This window comes from Belonocnema kinseyi, chromosome 10 (genome assembly GCF_010883055.1).
Source record: "Belonocnema kinseyi isolate 2016_QV_RU_SX_M_011 chromosome 10, B_treatae_v1, whole genome shotgun sequence".
Lineage (NCBI taxonomy): Eukaryota > Metazoa > Arthropoda > Insecta > Hymenoptera > Cynipidae > Belonocnema > Belonocnema kinseyi.
This window is the reverse complement of record NC_046666.1, coordinates 65,512,442-65,525,895: the sequence shown is the minus strand read 5'-3', so window position 1 is coordinate 65,525,895 and position 13,454 is coordinate 65,512,442. Positions and strand designations below refer to the sequence as shown.

General features: G+C 31.3%; 1 protein-coding gene across 1 annotated transcript; it reads right to left on the bottom strand.

Annotated features, from left to right (window-relative positions):
- Positions 1 to 639: 639 nt before the first annotated feature.
- Positions 640 to 7,799, bottom strand: LOC117181556 (ankyrin repeat, PH and SEC7 domain containing protein secG-like). Its single transcript, XM_033374378.1, has 3 exons — positions 7,619 to 7,799; positions 7,440 to 7,519; positions 640 to 2,251 (listed from the first exon to the last, which is right to left on the bottom strand). Exons 2-3 carry the CDS (start codon positions 7,443 to 7,445, stop codon positions 752 to 754), a joined length of 1,506 nt encoding a protein of 501 aa, XP_033230269.1. The 5' UTR covers positions 7,446 to 7,519; positions 7,619 to 7,799; the 3' UTR covers positions 640 to 751.
- Between the last annotated feature and the right edge of the window lie 5,655 nt (positions 7,800 to 13,454).

The window sequence follows — 13,454 nt, the reverse complement described above, 5'->3', positions numbered from 1 at the left end:
AATCAGTCCAAGGTTATTTTAAGGCAACCCCCGACACTGGACTGAATTCGAGTGTTTGGTGTAGTCGAATTTTGAACCTGAAGAGATTAATTTTGAAACTATAATATAATAAAAGACTTTTTAGTTAAAAAGAATGATATTTCAACCAAAAATATGACTTTTTAAGAAAAAAAGATAAATTTTTAACAAAAAATTCCAAATTTCAACTAAACTGTATATATCAAATATATCAAAGTTTTCAACCAAATAGTAGAATTTTTTAACAAAAGAGATTATTTCTAAACCCAAAATATAATAGTAGAATTTCATTCCAAAAGAGATGAATTATAAATAACAAATATAATAGTAGACTTTTCAATGAAACAGAATTCACTTTCAACTAAATAAGACGATTGCTAAAAAAAAAAGTTGAATTATATACGAAAAAAAATGAATTAGGAACCTAAAATATAATATTAGACTTTTCAATTGAAAAGAATGAACTTCCAACCAGAAATAGTTTGATTTTCTTATTGGGTTATATTAATTCAGTGACCACCCTGTATATATGCCATAAAGTTTAAGAATAAATGAAGTATTTGATATAATCGATCTTATATCTTGTCGAATTATTCATAGTTCCAAATTACTCATTTATCAATAATAAAGTTTTTATTATCAGCATTATGTCACAGAAAGAACACAATGAAAAACTATAATTCGAAAAACAATTCTTATGTGTATAAACAAAATGGCCATCGTATGGAATCGCTTACTGCCTCACATTTATAAAAGCTTCTTCAAAATTTTTTAAATCCTTTTCACTTAGGTGAGAAAATACCTGATCAACAATCAAGGGCGGCAGATTTCGCTTTATATGTTTGCATAAGCGAGAAGCACAGGTTGCAGTAAAATTTCTTCTACTAATTGCCACATTGATAGACTCGGTCAATGAATTTGAATATAACGGAAACATCTCCTTATATTTTTGTGAAGCCAATTTCTTCATAATTTTCTTATTTCTGACAAATGCTACTAACTTCCGAGGACTGACCTTCAATATATAAAAGTAACAAAAGTGACTCAAAGAACTGACTTGCTCCTCTTTCATTTTGTTTAATTCGACCTCAAACTTTTTATAAATCTCTTTTATTTCAGGATGATTTTTCACTAAAAACATATTTTCCTTGCAGATATATTTATCAGCAGCTTTCAATTTTGCTATATGCTCACAGAGATTTTCCAAAACCTCAACCCTTAAATCATCATCAGAAAGATCGCGCATTTGTACAGCGACGCTTAGAGGTGTCTCTCCACTTTTATTGAGAGCGTTAATGTCTGGGTTTCTTTTCAGAAAATATTTGTAAAGTACGCTATTAACAAAATCCCTGGTGCAAGCAGTGTGCAGAGGCGTATTTTCACAATAATCTCGGCTATTAATATCAGCCCCGAATTTAATTAAAAGATCTAAAACTTCCGGTGTCCCTTTGGATGAATAATACTCATGAATCGGAGATCTGCCTAAAGAGTTTTTATGATTGGAATCGAAGCCCTTGTCTAAAATGATTTTAATAAGACCTGGGTGAGCGGACTGAACAGCTTTATGAAGCACATTTTGGCCAAATCGATCGACAGCATAAAAGTCAGCACCATGCTGCAATAGAAGTTTAAATATTTCTAAATAGCCACTTTGACACGATAACAGGAGTGGGGTTTCTCGTTGAGAAATAGTTTCAATTTCGAGAGCAGACCCGTATTCAAGGAGAAGTTGCACTACTTTTGGATCTTTAATAAGCGCAGAAGAGTCAAAAGAAGACTCTGTGCTCATGGAACCAATCGAAAAATTAATTTTTACGTTGCTACAAGCGTAATGCAGGGGAGTAAAATTAAATGCATCAACGACATTGACATTAGCACCTCGTTCAAGAAGAGTTTTTGCCATTTCATAGGTGCCCTCCATGTTGACAACATGAAGCAATGTAGTTTTTGTTCTCGGGATGAATGCATTTACATTAATGCTGCTGTCTTCTAAAATTAAATTAAAACTTTCATTGACTCGATTCATAGCTGCAAAGTGCAGAAGTGTTGAGTAATTCGAAGGACGCATGTTGTAGTTCTTTTTCTGCTTCAAAAGAAAATTTATCATATGTCGACATCTCTCGAGTTTCTTTTGCTTTGTGCATATCGGAAATTCCATTGTTGGAAACCGTGCTTTGACTCTCTGCAAGCTTCCTGATAATAATTCCTTCTGAATACATGTATCTTCCATATCCTGAAATGTCGTACATACCTCTTTATATTTATATTATAATGAATCTAGATTTGCCCAAATTAATCAGCCCATATTAGAATTTTCCCATGTTTTGCAGAAGAAAAAACTACTATTTTTACAGGAAAAACTTTTAATTTAAAATAGTTTTAAACTAAAAAGGGAGCTGATCTCTTCCTCGAATAATTTATCACTAAGGAGTAAAATTAAACCCGAAATATGGCATACACACACACACTCTCTCTCTCTCGCTCTCTCTCTCTCTCTTTGCAATACTATGAAATCCCCCTTACGAAAAAATATTATGGAAAATTTAGTGTAAGTTTGTAATGATTTTCCTATAATCACAAAAAGTCATTATAGTATATTATGATATGAAAATCATGATTAGAAAATGAGTATAGAAATAAATAAGATTAAAATATTGAAAGAATTTATAAAAAGTGCTGCAAACGAATTACATAATTTCAAAAGTGAAAAGATTTCGAATATTTCAATAGCTTTGAGAAAATTTCAACGAATTTCATGGGATTTTACGTGATTTCCACAAATTTCAACTAATTCTAAATTAATTAACGGGCTTCACAGATTTCATGTAATTTCGTAACATTCCGGAAAATTTCAAAGGATTTTAGAGGATTAAAAAAATGTCCAAACACTTCCACGAATTTTAAGGGATTCCAAAGAATTTAAAGAATTTTGTAGGATATCGAAACATTTAATGGATTTTTACAATTTGCAAAGATATTATTTCAAGAGATTTGTAAGGAATACCAGAGTTTCAAGAGATTGAAAAATTTTCAGGCGAATTAAAATAATTTTGTAGGATTTCCAAAGACTTCTAGAGATTTTTAGACAAATTTGGAAAGTAAGTGTAATTAAATGAAATTTAAAAGGATTCCCAACGAATATTATTCAGTTATTTAAAAGCATTATTACTTATTTTAATTAATCTTTACGGATTCCCAAACACTTTACAAGAATTAAAGGTTTTTTTTTCATCTCCAAGGATTTCAAAGATTTCTAGGGATTCGAACTTTTTTTTCAGAACTTCAATAAATACGTTTAATATATTTATTCTCAAGGAATTTTGAATATGTACAGAACTTTAGGGGATAAACTAAAATAATTTCCTTTTAAAGGAATTTAGAATGGAGTTACAGGGATTTCTACAGATTTTTAATATTTTAATGGACTTAAATTAAATTTTAATCGATTTTTAAAATATCGAGGGAATTCTCTACTTTTCACATGAATTCGAAAAAAATGATAGGAAAATCATTATAGACCCTACTAATTTTCCAATAATACTGTGTTATAAGGGTAGTCTCTATAAAATCTATAAAATTCATGAGATCTTTACCAATCTCCTGCAACATTTTTCAGTCACATACCTGCAATAACAGTTGAACCCCGAAATAGCTCTCCCTTCTATAGCAATTCCGAGAACTGATGCCGCGCCGCGGATAGGTGTGAAAGGAGCTACGGGGAGTGTGCAGTGGTCACATAGGCATGAACAAACAAAAGCGTTTTTAGCCGAAGCGGCAGTCTATTAAGTTATTTCCCCACCAACTCCAGCCCCAAAACTGGCGCAATAGAAGGTTTTCACTGTATTTGAAATCCCAGGCTACCTTGCAATCTTATGCACCCAAAAAATCTGAGTAAACGCCTCATATCTCACCAACAAAATTCCAGGTAACTTTACGGCATCATTTTTGTCTTAAAACATTTTTCCCGATCCTTCAAATTTCTAAATTCAGGTCTACAAAAGTTTTCGATATTTTATTGAAATAATGAAAACTATTAAATTAACACTTAAAGCATCCGAACTAAAATTTCAGCGAAGGACCACGCACATTTCTTAAGGAAAAGTGGTTTCGGTTAATTTGGACAAATTCGAACATGAAAGTGGCGATATCTTCAAACTTGATAGAAACAGAGATGTACCAGGCTTTTTGAGGATCAGAATCTACTCTCGAATCAGAAATTCTACTCGCTATCAGTTATGGATAACTTTTCGAGTAGGAGAAGTTGAAAAAGATCAGAAGGAAATTGGAGACGAAGATATATTAGGATATTGTACCTGTAAAGCTGGGGTAAGAACTTTGGGTTGCTGCGCACATGTCGTGAGTATCTTGTGGTTACTCGGCTGGGTTCGGCATCAACAGCCTATAAAATATCCCAGTACAATGCTCCTCCGATACATCCAGGATGCCGGAAATAGGAATAATGATGAAGATTGTGCCGGAATAGAAGAATTTACGTTATGGTCTTAATAATCGCTAAATTGACTACAGTAGACTGAAATACAAGCAAATGTAAAACTTATGACAACTTCACGATCCGAAATCAGAAGCAAAATAATAAATTCACACGGTGAAATATGGGTCATGCTAATGCAAGCGGCAACGGTCAGCCGTCTTGACGTATTTCAGAGAAATGCAAACATGGTTCTGAAATATAACAAGCCCATGTTCACTCTAACTGCTTACTATTAACTTTAATTTACGGTAAAACTGAAATTAGAATGTAGAATTTCAGACTCTTTTCATTTGTGGCGCCGTAAAAAGGAGTTGCTGTTAAAAAAAAACCGATTTGACCTTGAGATGTTCCTTTGACCTTGACATGAAGGTCCTAAACACTAATAGTATTTCAGTTGAACAACAAGCATTAGATCAGGAATTTTACAATCAACGTTAATTTTTAGAAGAGCTAATACACGGTGATACTGGTTTCAGCGGACCTTATCTCGGAACCTGGGGGGTTTTGGGCTTTGTTTCTATGGAGACATTTGTTCAGGACGCTGAGATACAAAACACATAGCAAATTCAACCAACTTAACCGAAATCACTTTTCCTTAAGAAATGTGCGTGGTCCTTTAAATCTAAAGCTCAATATTCTACAATGTTAAATTCCCCCCGTTTTGAGGGATGCTGAATACTATCGCCTTTATTCAGAATTTTGAAAAATCGAAAAATTTCCCGATTGTTAGCCGCCTGAAAGTCTTATATAAGACGCTACCTTGGATCGGAACTTTGTCGTGGTCCAATCCATGAAATATGAACAGGTTCTTATGTCATTTTAAGGGAAATAAAGTCCCCGAAACCCCGGCGGCCTAGAGGTTAAAGAACGCTGCACCAAATCTACACGTTTTGGATGTCGGCCGAATCGGCTAATTTTAATTACCCTAATATTTTCGGTCGCGCACTTTTTCCCAGAAGGGGAAAGTAGACGAAAATAGGGGGTAGTCAAGGAAGTAAGGAGAAATGTGGAGAGGGGAAGTGAAATAAAACTTGGGAAGGGGCAGGGAAACAGGAGTGTTGAGCTTAGGGGGTGAGGGGAGGTGAAGCAAGGACAAATGAGGAGACGCATTAGGGGCGATGTGGGGTAGTAGGGTAGGGTACATTTTTAGTATGAAAGTAAGGGGGTATAAGCTGAGGGAAGTGGGAGAATAAGGGGAGGGTGAGTGGAGAAAGTGAGGAGTAATTAGGGAGGGGAAGTAGGGAAAATTATTGGAAATAAGGGAGAGTAGTGAGGGTAGTAAAATGAGGACTAGTAGGTGAGGGAAAATGGTGGCAGGGAAAGAAAAGTAGAAAGAGGAGTGTTTCCTAGGGAATTGAGTAGAGGGTGGAGATCGTAATATTGATATCTGACTGTTATTTCCTTCTTACTAAAAAGGAGAGTCAAAAACAATATTCACTCTAAGTGATAATAGAGTACCGGAAGAAATTTCCTGACTGCAGCAGGTCTATCTTGTCACATGAGATATTATAATCAATTAATTATTTGACTGAGGCTTTTTTAATCTCCATATATGTATATATCAACATCAATGACGTTTTTTTCAGTGAAGGAGGGGGAGGAGTACCGATAGTGAAATATGTGCAAATAAAATATAGCAAAGAGTAAAAATAATTTAATATTACAAACATACAGTAGGATAAGAGAACACGTAGTTGGCACTGTCACCAGTCGTTAGCACTTACTCTAATTTGCTTTAAACAATAGAAAAATGCCAATATTTAATGTGAAAAATATGATCATTTTACTATGGTTTCAAGCAAATCTGCAAAGGGATGACAAGGACTGGTGCGGGTTCCAATGTCTGGTCTCTTATCCTACTATTTAAAAAATGATTATTATTGAGGTTCATTTATTATTTGTCCATAACTAAAAAGTCAAAGCAAAACAGAAGATTTAGAAAAAAGCACAACTTCTAGCATTACTTGAAGAGAAGATATATATATGCAATAATCAATTGTTTGATTTGAAATAATTAATACAAAATGAATAAAAAGTTGCATATTTCAGAAAAAACGCAACTTTCTACAAATATTAAAAGAGAATATTATTAAAAATAATAATAAATTGTTGAAATAATTATGTTTCTTTAACTTATATCAATTGAGCGTGCGGTTTGCACAACGTCCACAGCGCTTGGATTCAGCCAGTCTAGTAGGCAAAAGAGAGGTTAACGAGTTGCAAATATTGTTACAAATAATAACAAATGAATAAACAATTATTTCTATTAAATTTAATTGATTAATGCCTCGCTCTTACTGAAGAGTAGGAGACGAACCGCCAAGAAATTGTAATGAAGACTAAAAACTCGTAATACACAATTTTTCACTTATGGATTTTTTTAGGACCCTAAACTTGCGAAAATATACTTTAAAAGAAGGATTTTTTATGGATACCAACCAATTTGGGGGCGATATCCATAAATATTTAAAGAAAAAATGGTAAAACTTTAGAATATCGGCTTTTTTAGTATGGTCATATGGCAGTGATTTCAGGCAGGTACGCAAAGTGCATTTCAGCCTGTTTATTTTTCATAAAAAAAGTGATAATATGGTCTGAAAATTCTCTTCCCCCACGTTTTCCATTTAGAATTCATCGATTGCAATTCTTTGTCGGTTATTTTAAAGGACTATACTGGAGAAGCCTATATTCTAAAGTTTTACCGAAAAAATTGGACCACCATAATAGACGCCCTGAAATTTAACGCTTTTAAATCCGAAGCGTTCAGAACTTAAAAATTTCAAGCTATCTTATCACAAGGTTCGACCTTTTCTTAATTTACCATTTTTGTCCAATTCAGAATAATTGTGAGCAATTCGCGTTGACGCGGAAAGTAAAGTACGTAAATAGTGAATAAAAATAATGCGCATCAACCGATCAGGATCTTTACCTGCATTTGATCACTTTACGCCGTTTTTCAAGTCACACATCTAGCAGCCCAGTAATCAGAAACTTTTACTGAATTTATATCTGAAAATGAATTTTTGTTATTAATCTGACGATTTATGTGTTTCAAATATTACACCTGCATAATAAAAGAACAAACTTATTTATGTTTGTTTTTCTAACCTATAAAATCTTCATTTCCTTTCTTTGTGAGATCAAAGATCTTCGGTGTGATTACGCATTGCGACTCGCACTCTTTACAAAATCCCCCGAAAAACTTATATAAATATCAAAATTTAAAGATAAAACACACCTATCTATGCCAAAGTTCTTTTTTGCTTACTTAAGTACAGTGTTTTCAATTCCTCATTTTCTAACCTGAAAATATATTGAAATATCAATGACAGTTCCACTTCCACTCGTTCCCAATAACATCTTATAAATTTGGCGCCAAATAAGCAAGAAAAGCCGGAATATATAAAAATGTTCGTAATGTGGAAAAGTTCATTAGTCCGGCGGATAGTGACTATTTTTTAAATGAATTGTGCAAATTGTATGATAAACAATTTCATTGTTGGCATAGTTTTTTCTTAAAATGTGAAAAGTGGTAGTAAAAATTAAAAAATGCAATTTGTTGATCTAACTATGCATGTTGCGAAAACATATTTCGGAAAAAAATTGTTCTCAAAAAGATCTACAAATTTTCAAAAGACCATTTTTAATAAGAAGCATAATTTTTTTAAACGTAAAAAGGCATTGAAAATTAAAAAATGATAATGTGCCCGCGAAGGTTAAAAAATATACTAAAAAATTGTCTAAAGAAGTTTTCGTCGCATAAATCATTCAACTTTTTTATAATTATGAACTTCCCTGACATTGAAACAATAATTTACTTATGGAATCAGAATATAATCGAAAAAGAAATCTCAGTTACATGAACTAGTGAAAGAAATAGTGAAAATTGAGAATAAATAGGCTATTCTCGATTAACCCGTTAATGACCAAAGCTATCAATTTTATAACATAAGTTTGACCGCAAAATTTGGCGGTTTTTGTATACAAAAATAGTGAAAAATGTTTGATTTTTTATTTTTATAATTTTTTTCAGACTTAAAACGCTTTAATATCTTAAAATTTCTTCAACCATCGGTGCACAAAATTCTTAAACTTTAACAAAAAATTTGTATATATATGTTTTTTCTTCCAAAATGTCGGACAAAATGCAAAAATGTTCCAAAAACTGTTTTTTTCCATCATCGTTGTTTTTCTCAAAAACTTGAAAGTTTAAAAGAAAGTTCCGTGGAATAAAAACGTCTTGAAATTAACCATAGAACACTAAAATTTTTTCAGATTTTTCAGAAAATCAAAACATTTTTCTAAAAAATCTGAAAAAATTTCACAGTGTTCCTAATTTAGCTCACCCAAAGACATAAGGAACAGTACTTTGAATCTATTTATTGCTTTGTTATACCCATAAATTTTGTGGTCAAACTCATGTTATAAAATTGATATCTTTGGTCGTTAATGGGTTCAGTTCAACCAAAAAGTACTTAAACATCCAGGTTCTCTTTTGTACATATTTCGAGCCCCCCCCCCCCCCCACCTCATTTGAGTCAAGAAAATATTCATATTATGCGTTTTTCAGAAAAATTTTCCTATTTAAAATAATAAAAAATCTTATTTTTCTCGAAAAGGACACAAAAGATGGATAGGAGTTGATTTTTTAATTTTCCCATCGTCCTGAAATCTATTACATTGTATCCTTTTCAGATATTTATATTGTTTAATTCAATAAGTTTTTCAAAAAATAGCATTTATTTCATTTTAATTCTAAAAACGTTTGTTTTTAGTTCACTGAATATATAAAGAAAGCACATGTTTCATGAGATTATTACGGTTCCTGAGCTTCAATGTAAAAAATGGTCTTCTGTCTGAAAGTAAATCTCATTTTTCTCGAAAAATATGCAAAATATGATCAGCAGTTCATAGTTAAAAATTTTTCAACTTCCTGAAATCTATAAAAATGTACCCTTACCAGATTTTATGTGCGTTGACAAAATTTTTCAAAAAATAACAAAAACCTATTAAAACGGGTAAAATAGTATTTAGTACAACAAACATCAAGATTTTATTTTTTAACCAGTTTTTTTTTTTTAGTTAAGTATTGATATTCAAACTGTTCCCCCTCCCTGAAATCTTTATACAATAAATATCTGGTAAGGGTACTATTTTATAGATTTGAGGAAGTTTAAAAAGTTTGAATGTTCATACTCAACTAACAGGGAAAGTACCCCAGGTGCCCCCCTCAACAGCACAAAAATAAGGTGACGCAGGTTGCTTATATGCATATATATGATCAAGTGTATTCAGGGGTAGTCACCCCCTAGGCCTACAATATCATTTTTGGAAAAATGCAAGAACACGTCAACTTACTTTTGTACTGTTGAGTAATATATATTTTTTCAGATTTTTCCTTTTCATTGCTTTGCTTGTAAGAAAACAAACTTTTTTGAAAATAAAATCTTCAGGTTCGTCAAACTACAAATGCTATTCTGGTCGATTTGATAGATTCTTTGCTGAAACCCATAAGATATACATCTGATAAGGGTACATTTTCAGAAGATTTCAGAAAGGGGAACAATGGTGTAACTACAACCGTGTAGGCCCCACCGCAGAAATGTTTAGGAGGCCCCTCTTATAGAATTGAAAAGCAAACAGCGTATAAGTGTAGCTGAAATAAATGTAAAAATATATATCTCACATAGTTCTTTGAATAATATATTGCAAATTATGTTTTATTTTAGACAATTTATATCATAAATTATACATAGTTCCGACTTAAAAAGTAGCAATGCACCGTTAAAAAATTATCTGCACGTTGCTATATTGCAATTCGTCTCGCTTTCTTGATGACAAGCTTATTAATAACAATTTCGATCAAGTTTGATTGTCAGTAGAGATAGATTTAAGAATCGACTTTGATGCATTCTATTCCGTAAATAGGATTTCATTATTTTTAATTTGCTGAACGTCTTTTCGCAAGTTGCTATACTGTAACATCCAGAGTTAAATAAATTCTTAAGGGATTAATTCTAAAAAAATCGCTTTCCATCAAGCTGTATTTAATGAGTAAAGTGCGAAAAACATCTTTTACTGTTGACGCCTCATTGAACCCGTTACTACTTAAAAATGGGATAAAGTTGATGAATTGCAAGGGGAATTCTTTTGTGAAATCCTTATGATATCGAATCTGTGATTTCACTGTAAACTATGTATTCACAATGTCTAATTAGACCTTAGACACCTTAAAGTGTGATTAAAGACATTGATTTTTAAAAATTCTTCAATAATAGCAAAATGCTTCTGACGCTTTGCTTTCCGTTTTTCTACAAAGACTGGTTCAATACCCCATTTTTCAGATATTTGTGTAGCTTCTTCCTTACACTTTTCATGCTCATGTCTGTACTTTTTCGAATGTTTCCTTGCAGTTTTTGAGATTTTATGTGCACGACTCAAATCTAAATTTTCTGTTTGAAGTAATTTTGATGAAACATTTACTTCGTTTAGTATATTGGAAAGCATTGTGCATATCATTATAAATTCAACCATCACTACATATTTTTAAATTATAGCTGCATCTAGGTGCATTAATCCATTAGGTTATGTTTCTTCACTAGCCAAGAATATTTTGGAATATATCAGATATGTAAAAAAAGTATCTTAAACAATTTTAAATAAAATTTTATTATTTGACAAGATATTTCACAATTTTAGCAAAATTTTTAACCAGTTTAGAAGATTGTTAGGACTGTTCAAACATTGGAAAAAATTTCAATAATAAATTAATTTTCAGAAATCTTTAAAAGTATTAAAATGTTTTTTATCTATTTAAAATTAAAAAATTCGGAAATATCTTTTAAACTAACTTGAATTAACCCTAAAATTCTTCAAATCTTCGAGATTTACCTTCTGGTCAGTTTGGAAATCTTATGTGATGTTTTAAAATCGTTTTAAGCATTTTCTTAAAATTGAACACCCAGTGGGCACAACATTTGGCGACGTCTTTACGACATCGTACGACAGCTTTACGACATGGACATAGGATGTCACTGGGCATTTTTTGAAATCCGTTGAATTACACTGAATTCTGTTGAAAACTATTAGGTTAAAAATTCGGAATTTAACATAATACTGAATAATTTCAGGTAGTAAATTTTGTTAAAAACGTCTTGTCAAAGTTTGAACAATTTTTATTCATGAGCATTCCATGCTCAATTTAAAAGAAATATGGAAGGAAAAAAAATATTGAATAAACATTGCCATAAAGCTTTTAGCAGAACTTACTATTCCTCATAATAATACAATATTAAGTTTAATTCGTGAAATGCAGTATTAAAAGACTTTTCAAAAAACAATTGTTTAAACAAATTATATTTGTTCAAATAATTAAATGATGGTTAATATATATTTCGAATTTCTGCAATTCTAATAAATAAATATTTTAAAATGCACAAGAATGTATAAAATTAAAATATAATTTTGCCACTGGCCGTAAGCCCCCCCTCCCCATGCGGGGTTTTGCGGTACGGAAGTTACGCCACTGAAGGGGAACAATTTTCAACTATGAATTGCTACTCCTTTTTCGCTCCAATTTCGAAAAATGAATTTTTGAATCAGTAAAAATCATATTTCTTCAATTTTAGAATTAAAAATAAACTTTACTTTAAAGCTCAAGAACCTTAATAATCTCATTGAACATAAAAACAAATGTTTCAGAAATAAAATGTTAAAGTTCGTTAAACTATGTGCTATTTCAGTCGATTTTTTTCTATATTTTTGGAAAAATATATTGAATTAAACAATATAAACATCTATAAAGAGTACAGTTTAGTAGATGCCAGGAACCTAAACGGTTTTGAACTACGAAAAACAATGCAAATGTTAATTAATAATCTTATGGAACATATTCTTTAGTTACTTAACTAAAACCATGTTGTTAAAAATAATATGTTGAAGTTCTTTAAATTAAATGCCATTTTAGTCGACTTTTTTATCATCTGTTAGGAAACATTTTGAATGGAAAAATTTAAAGATCTGGAAAGGATACAATTCAATAGACTGCAGGAAGCTGAACAATCTTTAACTATAAACTGATATTCATATTTTGCGTAGTTATCGAGAAAAATGAAATTTTGAATGATAAAAACTGAAAAAAATCTTTTTTTGTACGATTTTTTAAAACTTCTTGGCTCATAATAACTGGATACTTTTGGGTTGAACTTAATAGAGGCTAGTCATGATTTTCAACAAAATAATCAAACTTTCCACCAGCGCGCGGCGTAATTTCAAATAAAATAAGTCGTCCTACCAAACTTCCACCAAATGAGGATTTTTCAATAAAGAGAAAAAAAAGTTCATTTAAATGATTGAACTTCGAAGCCAAATGAATTTGCAACTCAAAAATGTAAATTTTCTTTAAAAACTTTATCTTACAGCCAAAAATAGATAAGTTCAACTTTTAGTACATAAATTTGTCTAATTGTCATATAAAATTTTACATTTCCCAATCAAAATGGCGATTTTTGTAACAGAAAAAAAATCCAAATTGTTGAACTTTAAAACAAAGACGAACTTTCTGTAAAACGGTTGAATTTTTAATCCGAAAATAAGAATTTTCAACAGAGGAAATTCCAAACTAAAAAGATTAGTTTTCTGTCAAAAAGAAAAAATTATTTTTTGACGAATTACGGAACAGTAGATATTTCAACAGAAAGATTTTATTTTAGAATCAAAAAACGCCGAAGACGAATTTTCAATCAAGAAGTGAACTTGGTAACAAAATAACAAAATCATCCTGAAAAAAGAATTAATCATCTACGAGAAAAAGGAACGCATCCTAAGAAATGGCGTTATTTTTAAATCACAATTTTATTTTAAGAGGATTTAATAGATAATAGAGACCACCCAAAAAATAACATTGTAAATTATTGGAAAGGTTCGTTATTAAGGTTAGAGAAAA